The 22,914-nt window shown below is 36.2% G+C and overlaps 1 protein-coding gene across 1 annotated transcript in view; it reads right to left on the bottom strand.

Annotated features, from left to right (window-relative positions):
• SLC30A7 (solute carrier family 30 member 7) overlaps positions 1-20,148 on the bottom strand; it is a 75,578-nt gene extending 55,430 nt beyond the window's left edge. Inside the window, exons 1-4 of the mRNA XM_044672155.1 lie at positions 19,945-20,148; positions 19,660-19,761; positions 5,205-5,318; positions 237-324 (exon numbers count right to left, since the gene is read on the bottom strand). Coding sequence (XP_044528090.1) covers positions 237-324; positions 5,205-5,318; positions 19,660-19,761; positions 19,945-20,024 — 384 coding nt within the window. The 5' untranslated portion in view covers positions 20,025-20,148. The remainder of the gene's footprint in view (positions 1-236; positions 325-5,204; positions 5,319-19,659; positions 19,762-19,944) is intronic.
• Between the last annotated feature and the right edge of the window lie 2,766 nt (positions 20,149-22,914).

Raw genomic sequence — 22,914 nt, 5'->3', positions numbered from 1 at the left:
TTCAAGTTGTTTCAAATAATGCCCTATCTCACTACAGTAGATAGATTATAAACTCCTCCTTAGTGTCTTTCTTCTCCTGTTGATAGATTTTCTATTGCATTTAATATATCAATACCAGAGAGAACCCTTCAATGCTTGCAATATCACCGAAATGAAAAATAGCTCTAATACAATATGCCTAAAATGAAGTCATACTTAGGGGAAAAAAAAGATTTACTGATTCTAATATACTGTACCTCAACACCTTCAGAGAAAATAAAAAAGGCAGTGAAGATCAAAAATAGGCCATTTACAAAACCAGCCAGAACTTCCGCTCTAACATACCTGGGGAATGACCAAACAATTGAATTATTAACTGCAGAAGCATATAAAAAAATAAACCACATATTTTCAAAGGTTTTAATCTCTACTGCATAGTTGTATACTTCCAGGAATGTTCCAGGAATCTATAAATACATGTAGTGCAAATGAAGGCATGGAAGAGAGTAAGGCATTGGGACTGATAGTAATTCTGATTAAAGAAGAGCTATAATTATTAGTTAAATACTATACCAACATAACTACTAAGGAACAAATGGAAAGTACTTATTTGAGAAAATCAGTTTGGGAAACTTTTAGCTATTGTTCAGTGTAGCCTACTCTTCACAAGTCCAAGGACACCAGGCCCTTCTATCCTCCACTATCTCTTGAAATCTGTCCAAGTTCATGTTTGTTGTTTCCATGACACTATCTATCCATCTCATTCTCTGCCTTCCCCTTTTCCTTTTGCCTTCAATCTTTCCCAACATGAAAGTCTTTTCCAATGAGTCCTGTTGTCTCCTTATGTGGCCAAAGAATTTAAGGTTCAGGTTCAGTATTTGACTTTTCAATGCAGAATTAATTTCTTTAGGTATTAACTGATTTGATCTCCTTGCTGTCCAAGGGACTCTCAAAAGTCTTCTCCAGCAGCACAATTTGAAAGCACTGATTTTGCAACACTCAGCTTTCCTTATTGTCCAACTCTCACAAACACATATTACTACTGGAAAAAAAAATATATGTAGTTTCAACTATACAGACCTTTGTCAGCAAGGGATGTCTCTGCTTTTTAGTAGCATGTTGTCCAGATTTGCCATAGCTTTCTTTCCAAGGAGTAAGTATCTTTTAATTTCATGGCTATAGTCACCATCTGCAACAATCTTTGAGCCCAAGAATATAAAATCTTGACAGTACTTCTATTTCTTTTCCCTCTATTCTCCCCCAAACCCTTAGACAAACATGCAAACCTAAAATTGTTTCAGGCTCATAAATTAGAGGAGGAAAATAAAGAGCCAAACAATGGGTCAGATGGACAAAAGTAAGGATGGGAAAAAGGCATGGGAGAAGTATATACCTTCTCTACTCCTCATTTAAAAAAAATTGCTTACAATTTCTGCCTTTTTACAATTAATTTATAGAAACGTGTATCCTTCAGTTAAAAGGAAAGAACTGATTCACCTTCAAAGATTACAGAAGCAACCTAATATTTATATTTCCATCACTACTGCTAAAGAGCTAAACAAAGATTTTTCAAAACCTCCATTTTTATAAAAGCAATTCTAACTTTTAATTGAAACTTTATTTGCAAGACAACAATAATTACTCACTGAATTTCTTAAACTTCCAGAATCTTATCAGAGTAAAGTATTAGAGGGAGTGAAAATTTTTATTTTTCATTTTATGAAAAATTTTGCATGGGTAAGTCATTAGATACAAATTTAATTTGGCTTTCAGACATTTTCAAAGGGTGTTGGCACTAAAGTTAATCAGTCTAGGTTATCATTCTGAATAAATGCATTAGAGGACATAAAAAATTGCTAACTTAAAGGACTTTTTGATTACTAAAATAAAAAGTAAAATGTTATGACTAGTGCATATCTTAATTTTAGATCACTTAGTTATAACTGGTCTTGTCCTAATGTGATATGCATTCCAACATATCCTTTAGGTCTGCACAAAGAAATAATATATCCCTCTATAATTACATGAGACAGTACTGTTCAGTATCAATTACAAGTTTTATATTTTAAATATAATCACTAAAGGCATTTAGAGGAAATACAAAGGCAATACAAAATAAAGGAGTCTAAGTCAAAAATTATTCTGGCTGTTCTCTGGATATCAAGTGAAAAAAAAACCTAGTGACTATATGAATATAGTTTTCTGTCTGGCTAGTTGCTTGTGTAATTAGATTTTCTTTGCTGGCTAATATGTAAGGGCATATTTGCATACCCCTGGCTTACTGGTATGAATGAATTACAAATTTTGTGAAAAATAAGATGGAATTATAGTTACTAAAACTTTTATTTGTAAGAGATCAAAACAATCTATGAATTTATTAATAGTTTTTTCTTCCAGAAGAACCTTAGTGGTTTTCAGTTTTTCCAATAATACTACAAAAAATACATTTAAGTGTACAAGGAGTATAAATATACCACAATTACACTCGGAATGACTGATAGTAAAATTTCTCATTTTGTTAATCACACAAAGCTGAGAGGGATAGCTAATGTGTTAGACAACAGATTCAAGATCCAAAAAAAGCTGGATAAACTAGAATGCTTTAGCCAATCTAAAAACATTAAATTTATTAGGAATATATATAAAATATATAAAGTCTTAAAGCCTAGGTTAAAAAAAATCTGTATCCTGAGTTATGCAATAGAGGAGGGATACACGGCAAAACAGCAGTAACACTGAAAAAGAGTTGGGGACTTTAGTAAACTTAAAGCTCAATAGGTGTTAATAGTGTGAAATAGTCGCTTAAAACAAGCTACCATGATCATTGGCTTCATTAAGAAAGGCAGAAATAAGATATAAGTGCCTCTGTATTCTTCCCTGGTCAAACCACCTTGGGAGTAAGGGATTCAGTTCTGGGTCCCATCTTTTCAGAAAGGTATTGATCAGATCCTCCAGAGAGTATCCAGAAAAAAAAATAAAGATGATGAAGGGCCTCAAGTATATGCTTTATTAGACTTAGCTGAAAGAATTGAGTGTGTTAAAAGACCTATTGGAGAGTCACGGTAGCTGTCCTCAAATTACTTGAAAGTCTATCATGTAAAAGAAGGATAAGGTTTGTCCTGTTTAGCCCCAAAGCACAGAACCAGAAGCAACAGTATTAAGAAATCTGGAAAAAGGTAAATTTAGGCATGATAAAAAGAAAAACTTAGATCTGTTCTGTATTGAAATGAGCTACCTCTTCATCCCTCACTAAAAGCCCTCAAGGAAAGGCTAGAAGATTTTTTTGCCAGGACTATTGTAGAAGAAATTCTTATGTATGTCAAGGTCAGACTAGGTAACCTCTGAATCACTATCCAACTTTTAAGATTCTGTGATTTCTGCTGCTTAGCATATACACTTTTTATCCCAGTCTGGTAAATTCAAAGATAATGGTGCAAAAAGGATGACTCTTAAATAAGTGAATATTGAATCTCCTCACTACTTTATAGTTCCAACCTGCTATTCTTTGCAGAATCTCCCTACCTCCAAGCACTGTGGAATTTTTCCAAAGATTTAAATGGCTGACCATGGGATCAGGCATCCAGCTCAGTTTATGGCCAGTAACAGCTACATTGGCTAATATGAGTAGTCCTTGAATGCTGTACCAGAAAGTACTCTTTTATTCTCTTTCCTTAGAGAGAAGAGAAATAAAGCTTGGAATGATAAAAGGATTAACCCATCCAGAGACAAACCAGCAAGTGATGTTAAGTAAACTGTTTACTACTGGTTCATATTAATCCATTATCTGTTCTAGACATTATGGTTATTCTCTTTATATCAATTTCATTTCACTCCCCAAATACAACTGCAATCATCACATTAAGGCAACCTATATAACTGAACTTGGAACCTAAATCCAACATCAACAATTATAACCTGCCCTACTCATCATGCATTGACCATGAATTCAAAAGGAAATCAGTTATATTTCTACAAATCTGTGTTTTACACAGAAAAATAAATATTCCAAGATAAAAATTTGAAGTATTAACAATTTAGTTTGCAAATGAAAATGTTGAAAAGCTTTATATTTGTTTTCCAAAATATTATAACTGAGGATATTATAAATTCCATTTATAATTTATAATTTATAATATATAATTTAACCAGGAAAACTGGAGATTAGGTTTCTTGATTAAATATGTATTCTGCTTAACTAACAATCCCCAAACATATAATACATAGGTCACTGATTTTCAAATAAGATAAATGTATAGCATTAAAATTATACTGAACAAAATTTAATCATTATTAATGATTCAGAAGGAATTTTATGGTTTTTCATTGTCCAAGGCTCAAAATTATTATACCAATTAAACTGAAGTTGTATACAAAGTATTCTGGTTATTTAAACTTTATAGTTCTTCAAATTCTGAACAAAGAGGGGCTTATATGTGCTGGTCACAATATGAACAATTTACTATTTATCTCATCCTTTGTGTTTGCAAAATTTAATATAAGGAGAGTCCTGAACTATAGTCATGACATATGCCTCCATACTGATAGAAACACAGTATAACTCCACAATCTACAATAATGTAGAAGAAATGTTTGTAGAATAAATGAATAAATCACAAAGAATGAATAACAGAATAGTTAGAACAGAATTTTGTAAACTCTTAATGTATTACATAAATGTGAGTTCTTATTTGTTTAAAAGAATACAGTTCAGGATGGAGCCCAGATCACCTTGCAGCACAGTGCCTTGTACAAAGCAAGATAATCAAGTTCATCTTTAAAAAAAAAGTTACCATAGCTTGCAGATAATCATGGTCACAAGTTGTATAAGAATGCATAAATAAGGAACTTAAGGCTCTATCTCTCCATAATACAATGACTCTAAAAACATTACTACTACAAACAAGAAAACCAAAACTCACTTTTCTTTATGGGGTTGAAATTTTGCAAAGTTGCTCTACTGTTGTACAAGTATTTTAATCCACATTTTACTAAATGTGATGGAGAAACAGAGGTGTGAGAGAGTAAATGAGGTCACAAAGAAAGTTAAAGTCTGAGGCAAGATTCAAATCCTGACTACAAATCTAGATTATCTATTTCACCATTGCCATAAATAACTTCATTATATTAAAAAAATTTACTTATTTAAATACAAGGTTAATGTTCTCTACATGTTTATATTCTCACCTAATGTACTACTAAGATTTTGTAAAAGAAGTATCTCTTACCCATAGGAAAAAGCATCATTATCTCTCCATTTTGAAATAACAGAAGCTGCCAGTCCAGCCAAGATAGCAGTGCTGTCGAAGAACATGTGAAAAGAATCGGAAATCAAACCTAAACTGGGAGAAAAAAAATCACAAATAATAAGTTACAAGTTTAACCAAATATTAAGTACCCTAACTATACTGACTAAAACAGAACTCATTCTTCCCCCCCCCCAAAATTGTACTCATTTTTACAAATTTCCTATTTGTTAAAGGTACTATCCTTCTAGAGTCACAACCTCTAAATCACACTCTACCCTTCCTTCTGTTCACATCTTTCACATATAGTCCTATAAAATCTACCAACATCTCTAGTGCCTGTCCACTAGCTCTATTTACATGGCTACTACCCTATGTTGGGGCCTTCATCACCTCTAACAAGGACCACAACTCTCCCTGACTCCATGCTTACCCCTCTTCAATATCCATCCATTTTCCATACAGATGCCGGATTATCTTTCATCATTCTTAAAACACACGGATCCTGCCACTTCTCGGTTCAATATGTTGAATAAAACACAAACTCCTCTGCCTGGCATTTAAAGCAGTTCAAAATCTGGCTCTAATCTCTTTCTAGATTGTCCTGATAGACTCTGTTATCCCTTATGAACCATGTTTTACCCAAATGGCCTACTTGCTGTTCCCTATACATGATATTCCATCTATATAGCATCCATCCCTTTGCATATGCTTTCCCTTTTGCCTAGAATGCTCTCCCTCCTAAACTTTGCCTCAAAAGAACAAAACAAAACAAAACAAATAAACCAACAAAAAACACCCACAAATGTGTCAAAGCACATTTTAATTTATCACTTCCAACAAGAGGCTTTTTGAATCCCTCATTTTTCAGTGATCTCTCCCCTAAAAACACTTTCTATTTGCTCTATGCATTTAATATAAAGAGTACACATGTTTTTCCCAAGTTGAATGACTCCAAATACTTGGGTCCCCAATGTAAGAGCATAAAACAAACACATAATAAATGTATGTTGAATCAAGGACTTTATATTATCTGGCTTATACTGATGATGCTTCAAATTCTCTCACCTCTTGATTCTTCTATCTCCTTAAACCCTATCACTTATTCCTGTTCTCTACCTTAGCTATTTATGAAGATATTCACACCCTGGACCTAAGTAGAATATTATCTACAAGTTTCCCACTTCATTAATCAAAAACTGACATTCCTCTAAAGAGCTAGAACTTCCTCAGTAACCTCTACTGCTCTTATGGCTTAACTATCATTTCTAGACTGATAAGTTCCAGTCTTTCTTATAAGCTTGGGTCCTACAAAACAAGTATTTCACATTGGATGTCCTGGAGCCATTTCAAACTCACTTTGTCCAAAATACTATTCATTCTTTCCTCCCAAACCCACTGGCTTCCAGACATATAAATATATGACATTATTTTCCCTGGTTCATAACAGTGTAATCATCAACTCCTCACTCTATCTACCTCACCACATGTACCCAATCAATTGTCACAACATTTTTTCAACTCTTACTCTATCGCTATTCATACAGACACCACCTTAGTTCAGGTTCAAATTACCTCTTAATTAGGTAACTGCAATGACCTCCTAATTGTTCTCTCTAACTCCAGTCTCTCCTCAATCCAGTCCATCCTTCACATTGCTGCTAAAATAGCTTCCCTTATGTAGAGATCTAACCATGGATACTTCCCCACTCCCTATAATAAACTATAAACTATAAATAACTACAATAAACTATAAACTCCTCTACTTCAGTCAAGCTCTTCATAACTTGGCTCCAACCTATCTTTCCAAGCTCATTGTGCATTATTTTCCTTCCAGCATTCTGTGATCCCATTAAACCGGCCTTATCTGTGTTACTCACTCTTAACACTCCATTCATCCTCTGACCCTTTGCATTGGTCATCCCTGAGTATGTGCACTGTTACTTGCTCCTCACATCCATCTCACTGAATCTCTCTCTTCCTACAAGACATAGCTCATGGGCCACTTTCTATAGAAAGTCTTCCTGATGCCCCAACTGTTAGTGCCCTTCCTCCTAAAATAACTTGGAGTTATAATACTTGTTGTTTCTTCCTATTTGTTTTCTTTGTATCTATTCTGTATATGTGTATAAGGGTGTCCCATGAGCTTTATGTAGTTTTAAGCTCTAAACTTAAATAACTAATAGCTTAAAACCATTAAACCAGTTACTGTGCCCCTATTAGAATGTAAGCTCCTAAAGGGACAAGACTGGTTTGTTTTTCCCTCATATTTTATGCCTAGCACCTAGTCCTGGCACATGGTAGATGCTTAATAATTTTTGGTAATTAAATTTAATCAAGAGACCATTTTCAACATTTGTGTTACACTAATATTACCAAATTGGTCACATGTGTATTTTTTGTAGCATAAATTTACCCAGGACATCAACATGGGATAGGCCCACTTTGGGGACACTTTTATAATTAGAGATCCACTCTTTTCCCAATCTACTGATAACTCAAATCACTTATTAATATGCCTGATCACTCAGTCTTTAACTTAGACCCTTCTGGAGTATCTGATACTACTGACAAGTCCACCTCCTCCCAAAGATTCTCTCTCTTTGTTCTCAGTCTGGATTGTTGGGTCATCATTCCTACCACAAAGATAGCCAGAGGCAGGGAGGGAATAAACATTTATATAGCATCTAATATGTACCAGGAACTGGGCTAAGTGCTTTTATAAAAATATTATTCATTTGATCCTCACAATAACCCTATGAGATATGCGTTGTTATTACTCCCCATTTTATAGTTGAGGAACTGAGGCAAATAAGGGTAAGTGACTTGCCCAGGGTCTGAGTAGTAAGTATCTGAGGCTTTTCTCGGGTTTCCTGACCCCTGGCCCAGCCTTCTATCCACTATGTCACCTAGCTGTGCCATATCCTGATGACTTACTACCAGACGCATTTCCAAATGACAATAAGGGGGTCCATAGTCAGAAGTTAAAGGTCACTGTGTCCTTGGTACATACTGTTGCAGGATTCGAGCAAAGTAAACTTTCTATATTAAATGTTCAGTCACCTGTAAGTACCTTATTTCATCCCAAAACTGAACATGAACTAAGAAGGTGCTGTTGTTAAGAGCTACTCCTACAACATTCACTTTTAACTATAAGAGTACGCCAAGGCTTTGTCATGAGCTCTCTTCTTTCTATGTATTCGCTCTTAGTTACTTCCTTTGCTCATATAGACTTAATTACCATCTCTTTGGTACATGACTCAAATTTCTATCAATTCGGTCCCAGTTTCTCTTAAGCTCTAAAATAAATCGTCAATTGTCTATCTCTAACTCAGATATGTTAAAAACAAAACTCATTTTGTCATCTATCCCCAACCCATCCTTCTACCAAAATTTCCCTTTCTGTCAAAGGACCACCATTTTTCTTGTCTACCAGATTTATAAATGAAATACTATTATCTTCTTTATCCCATTCATCCAAATCCAATTTGCCATTTCTATCTTTACTACATCTGTTGCATCTAACCCCTTCTTTCTACTCACATAGATATTACCTCGGTTCAAGTCCTTATCACGTCTTACATAAAACTACTGCAATGCCCCCCTAACTAGTCTCTCTGACTGAGGTCTCTTCCCACTCCAAAACAGAGAAGGGGGAAAGGAATAAGCATTATGCGTCTTACATGCCAGGCACTGTGCTAAGCATTTAACAAATATTATCTCATTTTCTTCACAACAACCCTGAGAAATAGATACTGTTATTATCCTCTGGTATGTTTTCTATGAAATAGATATTAGAAAATAATGATGCATAATAATCCTCTTTCCATAAATTTAAAGTAGTAAATATTAAATAATATTATATAAGCTAAGTTAGCTATTTTTCTCCCCCTACCTTTCATCCCTTTGGTAAAAAATTGTAACACTGATACGGTCAATAAAAGGCAGAAAAAAGAAGCAAAAGGCCTAAAACAATAAACAAAATAGATAACTAGTCCCAGAATAACCTAATATTGGCTGTATTCTAATCCAATTAAATTGTGACAGAAAATGACTTATTTCCAAGGGAAGATAAATTAGGTACCTCTGAAAGTACATATTAATTTTCAAAGGCCACTAGGGTAAAAAGATATTGCTCTGCAAAAGTCATTAACAATTTCCTAGAGTTTTAAAAGTAATATATAAATTTACCTATATGAAACCTGGAAATAATTTTTACTGAAAAGTTAGTTATGACTTATAGAAGATGATAACCATCACAGATAGCACTTGATAAATTTAAGTCACTGAAAAATCTCACCATTCATTTTGAAAATGTACTTTCATTCTTCTAAAAATGAGTAAAATATAAAGATAAGGAAATATAATATATTACTATAATATAGGCACAATACATGAAAAGAAACTTAAAAGGAAATAATGGAACTAATAAATAAAAATAGGATCTTATTTTATTTTATAGAAAAAAATTGATAAACCATTACTTAATTTTTTAAGCAGAAAATCAAATTACCAGAATCAAAAATGATAAAAGTGAGTTCACCACCAATGAAGATGAAAAAGCAATTAAGAGCTATTTTGTCCAATTTGATGTCAATAAATCTAACAATCTAAGTGAAACTGATGATTACTAACAAAAATATAAATTGTCCAGGATAATAGAGGAAGAAATAGAATACTTAAATAACCCTTAGAAAAAGAAATTGAACAAACCATCAATGAGTTTACAAGTGAATTCTACCAAACATTTAAAGAACAATTAATTCCCATATAAAATAGGCAAAAGGGTTCTACCAGATTCCTTTTACAACATAAACATGGTGGTGATACCTAAAATCCAGGAAGAGTAAAAACAGAGAAAGAAAGCTATTTACCCCTTTTCCTAAAGAATATCAAATCAAACATTTTGAATAAAATACATGCAGGGAGATTACAACACTATATCTCAAAGATCACACACTATGACCAGTTAGGCATTATATCAGGAATGCCTGACTAGTTTAATATGAGGAAAACTATCAGCATAATTGAACATATTAATAACAAAGCCAACAAAAATCTTAGGATTATCTCAATAAATGCAAATAAAAGCTTTGGACAAACTACCACAAATTTTTATTAAAAAACAAAAACATTAGAAACCATAGGAAATAATGAAGCTTTCCTTAGATGATAATTAGTATCTATCTAAAACCATCAGCAAGCATTATGTGTAGTGGGAATAAAGTAGAAGCCTTCCCAATAAGATCAGGAGTGAAACAAGGATTCCTATTATCACCAATATTGTTCAATATTGTGCTAAAAATGCTAGCTATAGGAAGAAGGGAAGCTAAAGAAATTGGAGGAATCAGAATAAGCAATGAGGAAACAAAACTATCATTCTGATTATATGATGTTATATACTTGGAGCATACTAGAAAATCCACTAATCAACAAGCTGAAATAACAACATCAGCAAACTTGTAGGATATAAAAATCCATAAAAATCATCAGCATTTCTAAATATTACCAACAAAGTCCATCATGAAGACATAAAGAGAATTCCATTTAAAATAACTGTGGACAACATAAAATACTTGGGAGTCTATCTGCCAAACCAACCTCGAGAACCATATGAACACAATTATAAAACAATTTTCACACAAATAAAATCAGATCCAGGAACAACTGGAGAAATAATAATTGCTAATGGGTGGGCACTAAGTACTGATTCTAAGACATAAGGTAAGAATTAAAAAAAAAAAAAAAAAAAAAAAAGCCTAGAAAGACTTACATGAACTTATGCCAGGTTAAAATAGCAGAATGAAGAAATCACTGTACCTAATAATAGCAACATTTTATCATGATCAACTGTGAATGACTTAACTGTTCTCAACAATACAATAATCTAAAATAACTCTGAAGGAATCATGACGAAAAACACTAATCACCTCCAGAGAAATAACTGAAAATGTATGAATGCATGCTGAGGCCTACTTTTTTATTATTATTCTATTTTTTAGTTTGTGATTTCTTTTGCAACATAATTAATATGGAAATGTCTTACATGTCTACACATATATAATCTATATCAAATTGATTGCCTTCTCAAGAAAGGGATAAGGAGCAGGGGTGGGGAGAAGGGGGAATCTAGAACTCAAAATCTTAAAAAACAAATGTTAAAAAGTTAAATTTAATTCATTCTCTCTCACTTCCAATATTCAGTCAGCAGGCAAGTTCTATCAGGTTTACTTTTGCAGTATCTCTCCTATGCACCTCTTTTTTCCTTCTGACACTGCTACCACCCTGGTACAGGCTATTATTACCTCATGCCTAGATTATGGGAAAAGTTTGCTGCTGGTCATCTTGCCTCAAGTCTCTACTCACTCCACACCATTCTCTGCTCAGCTCAAAATTGTCCCCCATGCCTAGAACTCTCTCCTTCCCCATCTCTGCTTCTTGACTTCCCTGGCCTTCTTCAAATCTCAACTAAGTGCTACCTTCTGCAAAAAAATTTTCCCAGTCTTCCTTAACCCTGGGGCCTTCTCTCTGAGACTTTCCCCAGTTTATACTGTATATACCATGTTTGCATATAGCTGTTTACATTTTGTCTCTCCCATTAACACTGTGAGATTCTTCAAAGAAGTATAATTATTTTTGCACTTCTTTATAATCTCTATGCACAGTAACTGGCACATAGTAAGTACTTAGTAAATGCTTGTTGACTAAATTTAAGTCATAAAAATCTCTTACTTCTCTAAATTCCTAGAACTGTTGCACCACACACACCAAAAATGCATCAGCTATATACAAGGTTACTATTTGCTAGGTATTAAGAAAAATGAAGATGGCTGACATAGTCCTTAACCTTAAGCAACTTAAACTGAGAAGATATAATATGTGTAAGAATAACTGTAATAGACATTTGCATGAAGGGAACAAGAGAGGCACAAGGAAAATGAGTTCTCAGGAAGGGATATTAATTTCTAGAGATTTCATGGAGAAAGTCGTACCTGAGCTGGCCCTTAAAGTGTGGAGAGATGTAGGGCAAGAGAATTCTAGGCATGGAGGACCACATGAGGAAATGTAAAGGCAAACCAAAAATTAAAGATACATTAAAAATAAAATTCTTTAAAATACAGAGCTCTTGAAGAGAAAAAAGGAAGATCTATCTATTCATTCATCCAAAACAAAATGGCATTGCATTCTTCCTACATTGCAATATATGAAAGTGCCACAGATCAGTAGGATATCATGATTTAGAGATTATTCAAACATACAAGTTTGCAAACTTGTGAATCACTGACTCCCAGTTTCCTACCAACAAACCATTTTGAGTAAGTCTGACTTGAAGGCTTATAGTTCCATAAGTTTAAATATGATTGATACTGTATCATCATTTAAACTATATTAGTATGGATATGGTGTCGTTATTAGATGAATTTCCTCCTGGAATGTTATGTCCATTATGCTAGCTATAGCAATAAGACAAGAAAAAAAGCAATTTAAGGAATAAGTAAAAGCTAAGAACAAACAAAATTATCACTTTCTGAATATATAATAGCTTACTTGGAAAACCCTAGACACTCAATTAAAAATCCAAATGAAATAATTAACTGCAGCAAAGTTGCAGGATATAAAATCAACTCACACAAATCACTTATTTCTACATATTACTAAAAAATTCAGCATGCAGGAAAGAGAAATTCCATTTAAAATAACTATAGAAAATATAAAATACTTGGGATTCTTCCTGCCAAGACACATATAAAAACCATATGAACATAATTACAAAATACTCTTCACACAAATAAAGACATCTAAATAATAGCAGAAATATTAATTATTTAGGGGTAGACTAAACCAATATAATAAATGACAGTAGCACCTAAATTAACTTAATTATTTGATGCCAATCAAATCAAATTATCAAGGATTATTTTATAGAACTAGAAAAAATTATAACAAAATTAGTATGGAGAAACAAAAGATCAAGAATATCAAGAGAAACAATAAAGGAGGAGACAGGAGAATATTAATACCAGATATCAAACTATATACTACAAATCCATAAACAACAAAATAATTTAGTACAGGGTTAGATATAGAGGAGTTGATGAGAGGAACACAATAGGTATACAGTAGATAGAACCAAATAAGCACAGCAGTCTGTTATTTAATAAAACCAAAGATGCCACCTATTGGATAAGACCTCTTCTTCGACAAAAACTGTTTAAAAAAACTCTGTAAAATAGTCTGACAGAAACTATAAATAGAACAACGTCTCACAATTTTTAACAAGACAAATGGAAACATGATTTAGACATAAAGAGTAACAAAAAAAATAGAGAAACATGGAAGAAACTATCTGTCACACATAAGGACTGGGAAGAGTTTATAATCAGAAGTAAAATGGGCAAGTTTGATTACATAAAATTAAAATGCTCTCGAATAAACAAAAATTAATGTGGCTAAAATTAGAAGAGAAGCAGGAAATCTGGGAAATTTTCTGCATAAACATTTCCCTTGCCAAGTTTGTTAAAAAAAAAAAAAATGAATGCAGGAGGGGATGTGGGAAAACAGGAAAGCTAATGCATTGTTGGTGGAACTGCAAACTGATCTGGTCATTCTGGAAAGCAATTTAGAACTACAACCTCCCTCTTCCCCCACAAATGATTAAATTGTTCATACCCTCTGACCCAGAAATACTGCATGCATATATGAAAAAAACCCCAAAAAAGAGAAAAAGAACTTGACAAACTTCTAACAAATTTTTGTGGTAATAAAGAAGTAGAAACTGAGAGGTTACTCAACAATTGAGGAATGACTGAACAAGCTACAGCACATGAATTTTATAGAATACTATTATTCTATAAGATAGCATGTGGATTTTGGAAAAATCTCAGAAGACTTGGACACATACAACTCAGTATATAGGAAAACTACTTAAGAGAGTTTTTAGAGTGTTTAAAATGTAGTGGAAATTATCAGAATAGAAAATTATTTGTTGCTAAAGTACCCAGGTGTATAATTTCTGCTATCATTAACTCTTTCCTCTCCCCCAGCTCCCTATATCCAGTGAACTGCCAATTCATCTAATATACCTCCATGACATGACATCTCTCCTATTAATCTCCTCTCCATTCACATAAGCCACCATGCTAATTCAGGTTCTCATCACTTCTCACCTACACTACCGTAACAACTTACTAACTGATGCCCCTGCTTCTAATCATTTCCCTTAATCTATATTCCACAAACATACAAAATAATCTTTCTTAAAGCAGGAGTGAGTATAGTTGTGTCATGCCCTTAGTAGCTCTATCCCCAATCCTTACAAGGTAAAAATCCAAATTTTTTGGTTTTCGTGGATTTAAGGGCAACAATGAGTAGCTTCCATCTGTATCATCACTTAAACTATATTAGATTGGATATGGTGTGGTTATTAGATGAATTTCCTTCTGAAACAGAACATTATTATCACCATTACTATTCAATATTACAATATTAAAATCCCTCCCTCCTATTTCCAGATTTTTGCAAACATTTACTTTGCTAAAAAAGTTCATCTCTAGGGAATTATATTAGGCTTATCATGTAAGAGGAGTCATATCCCTTGTTTAGACAGTTAATCAAAATATATTTATTAAAGCACTATGTGCCAGGTACTGTGCTAAATGTTGGGGGTGCAAAGGTAAAAACAATCCTTTGCCACCAGGAGTCAACTTTGAATTAGGAGAACAATGTAAATAACTGGGGTATATAAAACATATAGATAATACGTAAAAGATAATCTCAAAGGAAAAGGCGCTAGCAACTAAGGGACTCAGGACAATCTCCTTTAGAAGGGTGATTTTGAAGTGAATCTTTAAGGAAGCCAGGAAAATGAAGAGGTGCAGGTAAGGAAGAAGAACATTATGAGCATGGGAGAAACCACTTGGGTATCTGAGAGACAGATGAAGTAGAGTAAGAACATACTTGAGCCAGAGTAACTAATTAAAGATTACTGCAATAGCCCAAGCCAGAAGTAATAAAGGTTTGAACCAGGATGGTGGTCAATCTTAACCTACTTAAATTTAAATAAATTTTGTGTTCCTTAAAGTATTAGTGTTTCTTATCAACGAAAATGTAAATATATTACATAGTGATGAAACTAAGCCTATGAATTAACAGGTAAAAAAAGTCCTTTGAACCAGAAATGGAAAAGGAGAAAGTGATCATATGCATAAACCCTATCCTCTCTGGAAGTTTGGGTTCAGAGGTGCATGTGTATGTGTGTGTGTAGTTTAGAAGTTAAGTGGGTTTTTCTAACAGGAGTAGTTGGAATGTTTGAGGTGAAGGAAGGTAAAGAGTTATCATATATATATATAAAAATAAAAAGTTCTGCCATAGGTCTATTATCTCCTCTCTCTGCATTTACTCCAAAATATCATGCAATGAAGTTTTGGTTTTTCCCCTCTTACAATGTGACTATGGACAAAAATCAAAGGAAGATATTAGCATGTGTTGCCATCAGAGCAACTAGGTACTTTTTCTATGAGCCCTTCTTCAGAACAACAAAAATTCATATTTATGTGGTTGAAAAACTTTGTATTCATCTTTATTTCAATCTTTTTCCCTGTTGACCACTCTTGAGCTCTACTCCTAACTGAGGAAAGCTCTCTAGAACAGATCTCTCTGAAGCTACCATACTGCTGATCTCTAGACATTTTCATACCATACCACTCCATTTTCCACCACTGGCCCTGGAAACAGAAGTCAAATTAACACTTCCACTTCAGAAAAGGACCTATCATTCAAATGTTCCAAGGCTTCATTATAACCCTGTGACCTCCAAGGCTATAATTTCCTTTTCCTGAGATATTTCATATGTAATGACTTTCCCATTAGAATATAAACTCCTCAAGGGCAGAGACTTTCTTTTTTCTATTTTAATCTCTGGTGCTTATCATAGTATCTGGAGCTTTGCAAGCACTTAATAATATGCTTTCTTTCATTCATTACTTCATTGAAATACTCAGAACAACTCTATAAAGTACAAAGAGCAAGGATCAAAAATTCCATTTTATAGACAAGGAAAGCAAAGTCTAGGTTAAATGACTTGACCAAGTAAACACAGTCAGCATCAGAATTGAAACTAAAATCACAGAATTTCAGAGTTGACTCCACTACCACTGGCCTCTGGCTGTTGCAAAAATGCCATTTCTATACTCCAGGAATTTTCTTTGGCTATTTCTAATGCCTAGAATGCTCTCCCTCCTCATTTCCACCTACTGGCCTCACTGGCCTCCCTTAAGTCCCAACTAAAATCCAATCTTTTATAGAAAATCTTTCCCAACCGTTCTTAATTTTAGTGCCTTCCCTCTCTGATTTATTTACGTTTTACCCTGTATAGTTTATTTGTACTTACTTACTTGTGGGATGTCTCTCTCATTACATAATGAGCTCCATGAAGAAAGAGTCTGCCATCTACCTCTTTTTATATCCTTAATGTTTAGCATAGTGCCCGGTACATGATAGGAACTTGATAAATGTTCATTGATTGGTTCACTACTTGACCTCAGTAGCAATCTGGTTCCACACTACTGTGAGGTAGCTAGTCCAAGTAGTTTTTTTTGATTTGTTTGTTCTGCAGAGCTGTAATTTTACTGGCAAGGTGTTCAGCAAGAGGACTCTTGGAGAAGTACCTAGGGACAATGAGCCTTTAAAAGATTTACCCCAGAGTCACACAATTCAAAGGTGGGACTTAAATCTTCTGGGCTTAAAAATCAGTTCTCTTATATACATTACAGCAGCTACAATGCTAGTATTATTATTGCTAATTTTCAGATTAGGAATTGAGGATCAGAGAGGTTAAGTGACTTGCCTGGGATCATACAACTAGTAAGTATCAATGGCTGGGAGGGATTCAAAGCTAGGTCTCTGATTCCAATTCCATCCTATCCATTACATTATGCTATCTTACTTTCTAAGATCTATAGGATTTCTATAAAGGCAAGAGTAGAAAGAATGCATGCTATATAAGGGAAAAAAATGCCATATCAATGAGGTTTTCATGCTACATTACCATAACCAATCATACTATCCAGGAAACCCCAATCATATTGTAATACAATTTAAAAGTGTAAGGGTCCTTAGAGATCTAGTCTAATCCCTTTTACAGATGAAGGAACTGGGCCCAGAGAGGCCAAGTGCATTAGTCAGGATCACAAAGGTAATAGCAGTAAAAGTAGGATTCAAACTGAAGTCCTTTGACTGAAAATTCAAAAATCTTTCCACTAGACTATGCTACAGCAATCAATTATTAAGCAAGATAAGCATCCTAGGCACTATAAGAATGTCCTGCAATTCAACAAGTCTATATTAATTAGCCTACTATATACAACAAATCAATTTTTGCCCTCAAAGAGCTTGGGGGAGAAAGGAGGAGAAGGAAGGAAGCAAAGGAGATATAAGCATGTTATAGGAATATAAAGGATACACAAAGTAATTTCCACAGAATGAGAGGGTGCTAAGAACTGAAGGGATCAGAAAAGCCTCTAATAGAAAGTAGCATATGATCTGTATTTTGATAGAAGTTAAAAAAGATGTAGCTAGGAGAACATTAGAACAAAGAGGTAGCAAGCAAAGGTGCTGGGATGGGAGATGGGCTTTTAGTACAAGAACAGCTAGCAGATTAGTTTGCCTAGAATGGAGTATGGAAAGAGGAATACTAGGAACTGAAAGTGGAAAGACAGATGGGTGCCAGATTGAGGAGAACTTTAAATGTCAAGTTGAGGATTTTGTATTTTTTCCAAAAGACAATATGAAGCTATAGTAAATTTTTGAGTCTCAGGTTTTAATATTAATTTAAAGGTTAAATGGGAGATAGATTAGAGAGGGAGAGACTAGAAGCAAGGAGCCCAATTAGGAAAATATTGCAATAGTCCAAGTGAAAGGTTATAAGGATATGAATTAAGGTAGAGATTGTGTGAGATTTAGAAAATCGATATGAGAAATAAGGAAGGAAGATCAACAAGTCTTGACAACTGACTAGATAAGCGTGCCTAAGGAAAGAAAATTCAAGGATGACTCTATGCTTTTGAACTGGAATGACTGGAAAAACACAGCACTAAGGCCATCAGCAGAAGAAGGGAAGTTCTAAGCTCAATCAGGCATTGTCTTGAACAAGTCATTTCCATTCAGATTTATGCGTTGATGTAATTATTAAAGCTATATTGAAAAGCGTTTGCAATATATCCAATTATGTATAATCAAGACTGAACCTTTTTCTGTATGGTATGATATAATAAAAAGAAAAAATCCTAATGCATTTTAATGAATGATTAGTACAGCATGATGACTTTGCAAGTCATGACAAATGTCAAGTACAAGCAGAAAGGTGCTTTTAGAAACTATAATATTTTAAAATTTTTACTTTTTCAAGATCAAAAAAAAAAGTTAAACAATTTCAATCACTCAAAGAGGTTCCATGTTTCCAGGCTATTTTTTTTCCTCTAGAACAGGGCATTTCTTAAAAGTTGGCACCATTAACTTCTCAATTTCATCAGAGATCAAAGGCACCTTTGTAACAGAAGTCAAAATATATTTAATAATGGGGGAAATAAAGCATAAAGATCTGTCGCCAAAACTACACCTAGCCTACTTCAGCTCTTGACAACCCAACAGGACCTGAACTTCTTAAAGGCCTTTGTCAGGAAGGAGAAAAACCCTTTGTATTGGCATCTCCCTCCTTCACTAAAGACACAACTTCTTCTAAACTTCCCCCACTGAAGAGCAACCTCACCTGGGTTAGACAGTTAAAAAGACAAATCAGATCCTGAAGATTGAAGGGGGAAAAAAGCACAACTAATCTCAGCACCAGGGAGAGAAATCAATGTCACAACAAACCCTTCCTGGCTAGGCTAAAGGAAACATAGGCAAAGAGGAAGAGAAAAAGACCTACACCTAACCTTTTTAAGCTCCCTTCCCCATTTCCATTCTTAAAAGCAGACAGAGGAGGTAACCTCAAAAGTATCCCTCACTAAATTCTAAACTCATGGGGTCAAGTTGAAGAAAGAGTCATTCTTCTTCCTGCCCATCCACCCAAACGTTACCCCTACCACATCAGAAAACTGGCAAAGATGGGTGGGAATGAAAGGCCCCTTCCAATCCCTGGAAGGAGAGTGGGCAGAGCTAGGGGCGGAAGGGGCGACACTCTCCACCCATCTAGGAGAGGAGGGGGCCGCCACTGATGAATGACAGGGGCATTCTCTACGCCCGCAGTGGCCTTAATCTCGAGAGAGGGCCGTGGGGATGGGGAGGCAGGTAGGGGTTCGGTTGGGGGTAGAGGTAGGAGGAGCAGGAGCAGCAGCAGCAGCAGCAGCAGCAGCAGGAGCCTGGGAAGAGGCGCTACGTGGCACAGTGGGCGCTCGCCCCGCCCAACCCAGCCCAGCCCAGCCCCACCGCAGCCGGTTACCAGTTGCTCCAGATGCCGTAGAGCAGTTCCACGAAGGCGAAGGAGAGGTTCAGGCACAGGAACAGGAACAGGTTCCGGGATGTCTTGTCTGACAGGATGGACCTGGACAAGGCACAGACACAGAGAGCCAAGTCCGGCTCAGAGGAGCTGGCGCTGGACGCGGGAGCTCGAGGAGGGGCCCGTGCAGCCCAGGGAGGTCAGGCCGGCCCCCCGGGAGGATGAAGGATCCGGAATCAGGCCACCTCTTTCCCTCCTCCCCCGGCGGACCCCCCCAATCCTCCTCACCTGAACCAGCCCGAGATCTTGCGGACCAGGTTGAACTTGGGGGGTTTGTATTCATCGTCCTTGATGGAGAGGGGTAGCATCTTCGCCCCGGGCGGCGGGCCCGCTCCCCTCCTCTCCTCCTCTGCTGAGGCGGTGGCGGAAGCTGCGGCGACCGCTCAGCCCAGACCTGCCAGGACCCCTCAGAGATTACCTCTCTTAAACACACGCGCGCGCACAACACACACACACACAAACACACAAGCACACCCCGGGACACCGCGACTTCCGGCCCGGTCTGTGGCGCGTCTGCGCCCTGGGACGGAAAAGAGGAGGAAGGGGTAGGAAGGGGGGAGCCGGAGCTGCCCAGGGCCCTGCGCCGTAGGGGCGGGGCCTGCGCCAGGGGAGGCGGGGCTTTATGCTGGCGTGGGGGCGGGGCCTGGCGTGTGTCCCAACTGGAGGGGAGCTGCCTCAGAATTGAGTAAAGAAGACTGTGTCTGCTCCAATGGGGACATTAGAGTGGGTATAGGGGAAGGGACCGGATGAGACAGGTCTTTGCACCTGAGAGACATGAATGGAAATACCCGTGGCTGCATTCCAACCATATTCGGGACAATTATAGCTAACATTAATGTAGCACTTTAAGGTTTTGCAAAGCACTTTACAAATATTATACATCATGTTATTCTCTCAACAACCTCGAGAGATAGTTGCTATAATTTTTCAGACAAGGAAACAGAGGCTGAAAGAGGTTAAAGTGACTTGTCCAGGGCTGTAGCTAGTGTCAGAGGTTGTATTTGAACTCATAACTACCTGATGCTGTCCCCTCTCTCTATCCACTGCACTGTATCACTTAATGCCACGATGTTGGTATCTCAGTTGCGACCTGCCTTCCGATAAAGGTGTCAGAGGGGTGTGTGACTAGCAGGTTAAGGATGGCTTGGTGAAATGAAGTATGAGTCTCTCCTACACACAAGTACATAGAGTTCACTGAGTTGGCAGGATTTAGAATTGCAGATAATAGCTAGCACTTAGAAAATACTTTAAGGCTTGCAAAGTATTTCATATATAATTTCATTTGGCCATATAGGACATTACCCAGTCCAACTTCTGTGTTTTACAAATGAGAAAATAATAGCTAACATTTACCTAGTCTATTTAAAAGCACTTTGCACATTATCTTATTTGAAACTGAGGTCCAGAGTATATCCCCACAAGATATTTGGAAATAGGTTTCTTAGAGGCAATCAATTCTAGATACTTCATCAATCAACAAACATTTATTTAGCAGTGTATTCCACACTGGGCAAAAGAAAAATAAGCCCTACCCTCAAGGTGCTTATACTTTAACAAAGAAACCATGTTGTACATATGTTTTATAATGAGAAAACAAAAGCCGAGAGGTTAAGTGGCAAGTCTGAAGTTCCCACTGGTAACAACAAAAATAATAATAATAACAATTTTATATTGCTTTGAGGTTTATAAAGTGTCAATAATGTGTTTTTAGATTTAGATTTAGATCCTCTGTATTCAAGTGCAGCAGTCTTTTTTTAGTCCATTGGACTGTGCAAAGATACTGGAGTGGTTTGCCTTTTCCTTCTCCTGTTCATTTTACAGATGAGGAACTAGTGGCAAACAGGGTTGTGACTTGCCCAGGATCATACAGCTATTAAGTATCTGAGGCCAGATTTGAACTCAGGAAGATGAGTTTTCCTGACTCCAACAGACACTTTATCCACTGCACCTAGCTTCCCCAACATTAATAATAGCATTTTAATAGAATTTCAAGGTTTATAAAGTGTCAGTAATGGGTCATGCATTAAGGTCCTCTATATTCAAGTAAGGCACTCTTACTCCACTAGACTATACATACCTCTTTAACAGGTTATTTTCTTTAGTATTTTTTGTGCCTCTTTTACTAAGCTATTAATTCTCTCTTCATAATTTTCTTGTATCACTTTCATTTCTTTTCCCAAAATTTTCTCTAGTATTTATCTCTTTCTTTAATTCTCGTGGGAATTATTATTGGGTGTTAATCTTTGAAGCTTTGCTGTTTTCATGTTACTGTTTTCTGAGTTTATGTTTTTGGTCTTCCCTATTATCAAAGTAGTTTTTTGTAATCAAGTTCTTTTTTTGTTGTTTGCACATTTCCTGGGCTATTTCTTGACTTTGAACTTTATGTTAAAGTTGGGCTCTGCTTATCTGGGAGTGGGGAGGCACTGCCCCAAGCTTCAGGCTTTTTCATGATGCTATTTTGTATCTTTGCCAAGAAAACTTTAAATGGGGTAGTAAAGAGTCAGACACCACTGAACAACAACAAAAATAATGTCATCATCTAAATAGGTATTTAAATGCAGCAGCTAAGTAGCTCAGTGGATAGAGTGCCTGGCCAGGAGTCAGCTGTAGGACCCTAACCCAGTTTGCCTCAGTTTCCTCATCTGTAAAATGAGCTGGAGAAGGAAAAGAAAAATAAAGCACTCCTATATCTTTGCCAAAAACAAACAAGCAAACAAATAGTCCTAAAGAGTCAAAAATAACTGAATGACAAAACTCCCTTCCTCAGTGGGAATATTTATTAATGCCTTCATCCCTGGTTCCCTTCAAGTCATCTTCCATAGATGATATCCTCTGTATTCTCCACTGACTTGCCCTTTACCCAGTTGTCCATCATTACTCTTTGTCAGCCTAATATTTGCTCCTCAGATAATAGAGGCCATAGGATAGTGATGGTGAACCTTTTAGAGATGGAGTACAGGGCCTGCCTCCATCCCACCACCACCCCCTAGACCATGTGCCATGCCCCTCCCTCCTCATGCTGGGTATACTCTGCTACACCCCCTTTACCCCACACAGGGAAAGAGAAAGTGCTCCCATTGGGCTGTTGGATGGAGGGGTGGGTGAGGTGAGGAATGTCTTCAGCAAGTGTAGAGAAAGGGTGGAGAATAGCCTGAGTGGTCCAATCCCCTCCAGTCCTGCAGCCTGTGTGCTCCTGTT

Source organism: Gracilinanus agilis, chromosome 4, assembly GCF_016433145.1.
Source record: "Gracilinanus agilis isolate LMUSP501 chromosome 4, AgileGrace, whole genome shotgun sequence".
Classification (NCBI taxonomy): domain Eukaryota; kingdom Metazoa; phylum Chordata; class Mammalia; order Didelphimorphia; family Didelphidae; genus Gracilinanus; species Gracilinanus agilis.
The sequence above is the reverse complement of the archived record's forward strand: the minus strand, read 5'-3'. Positions and strand labels throughout refer to the sequence as shown.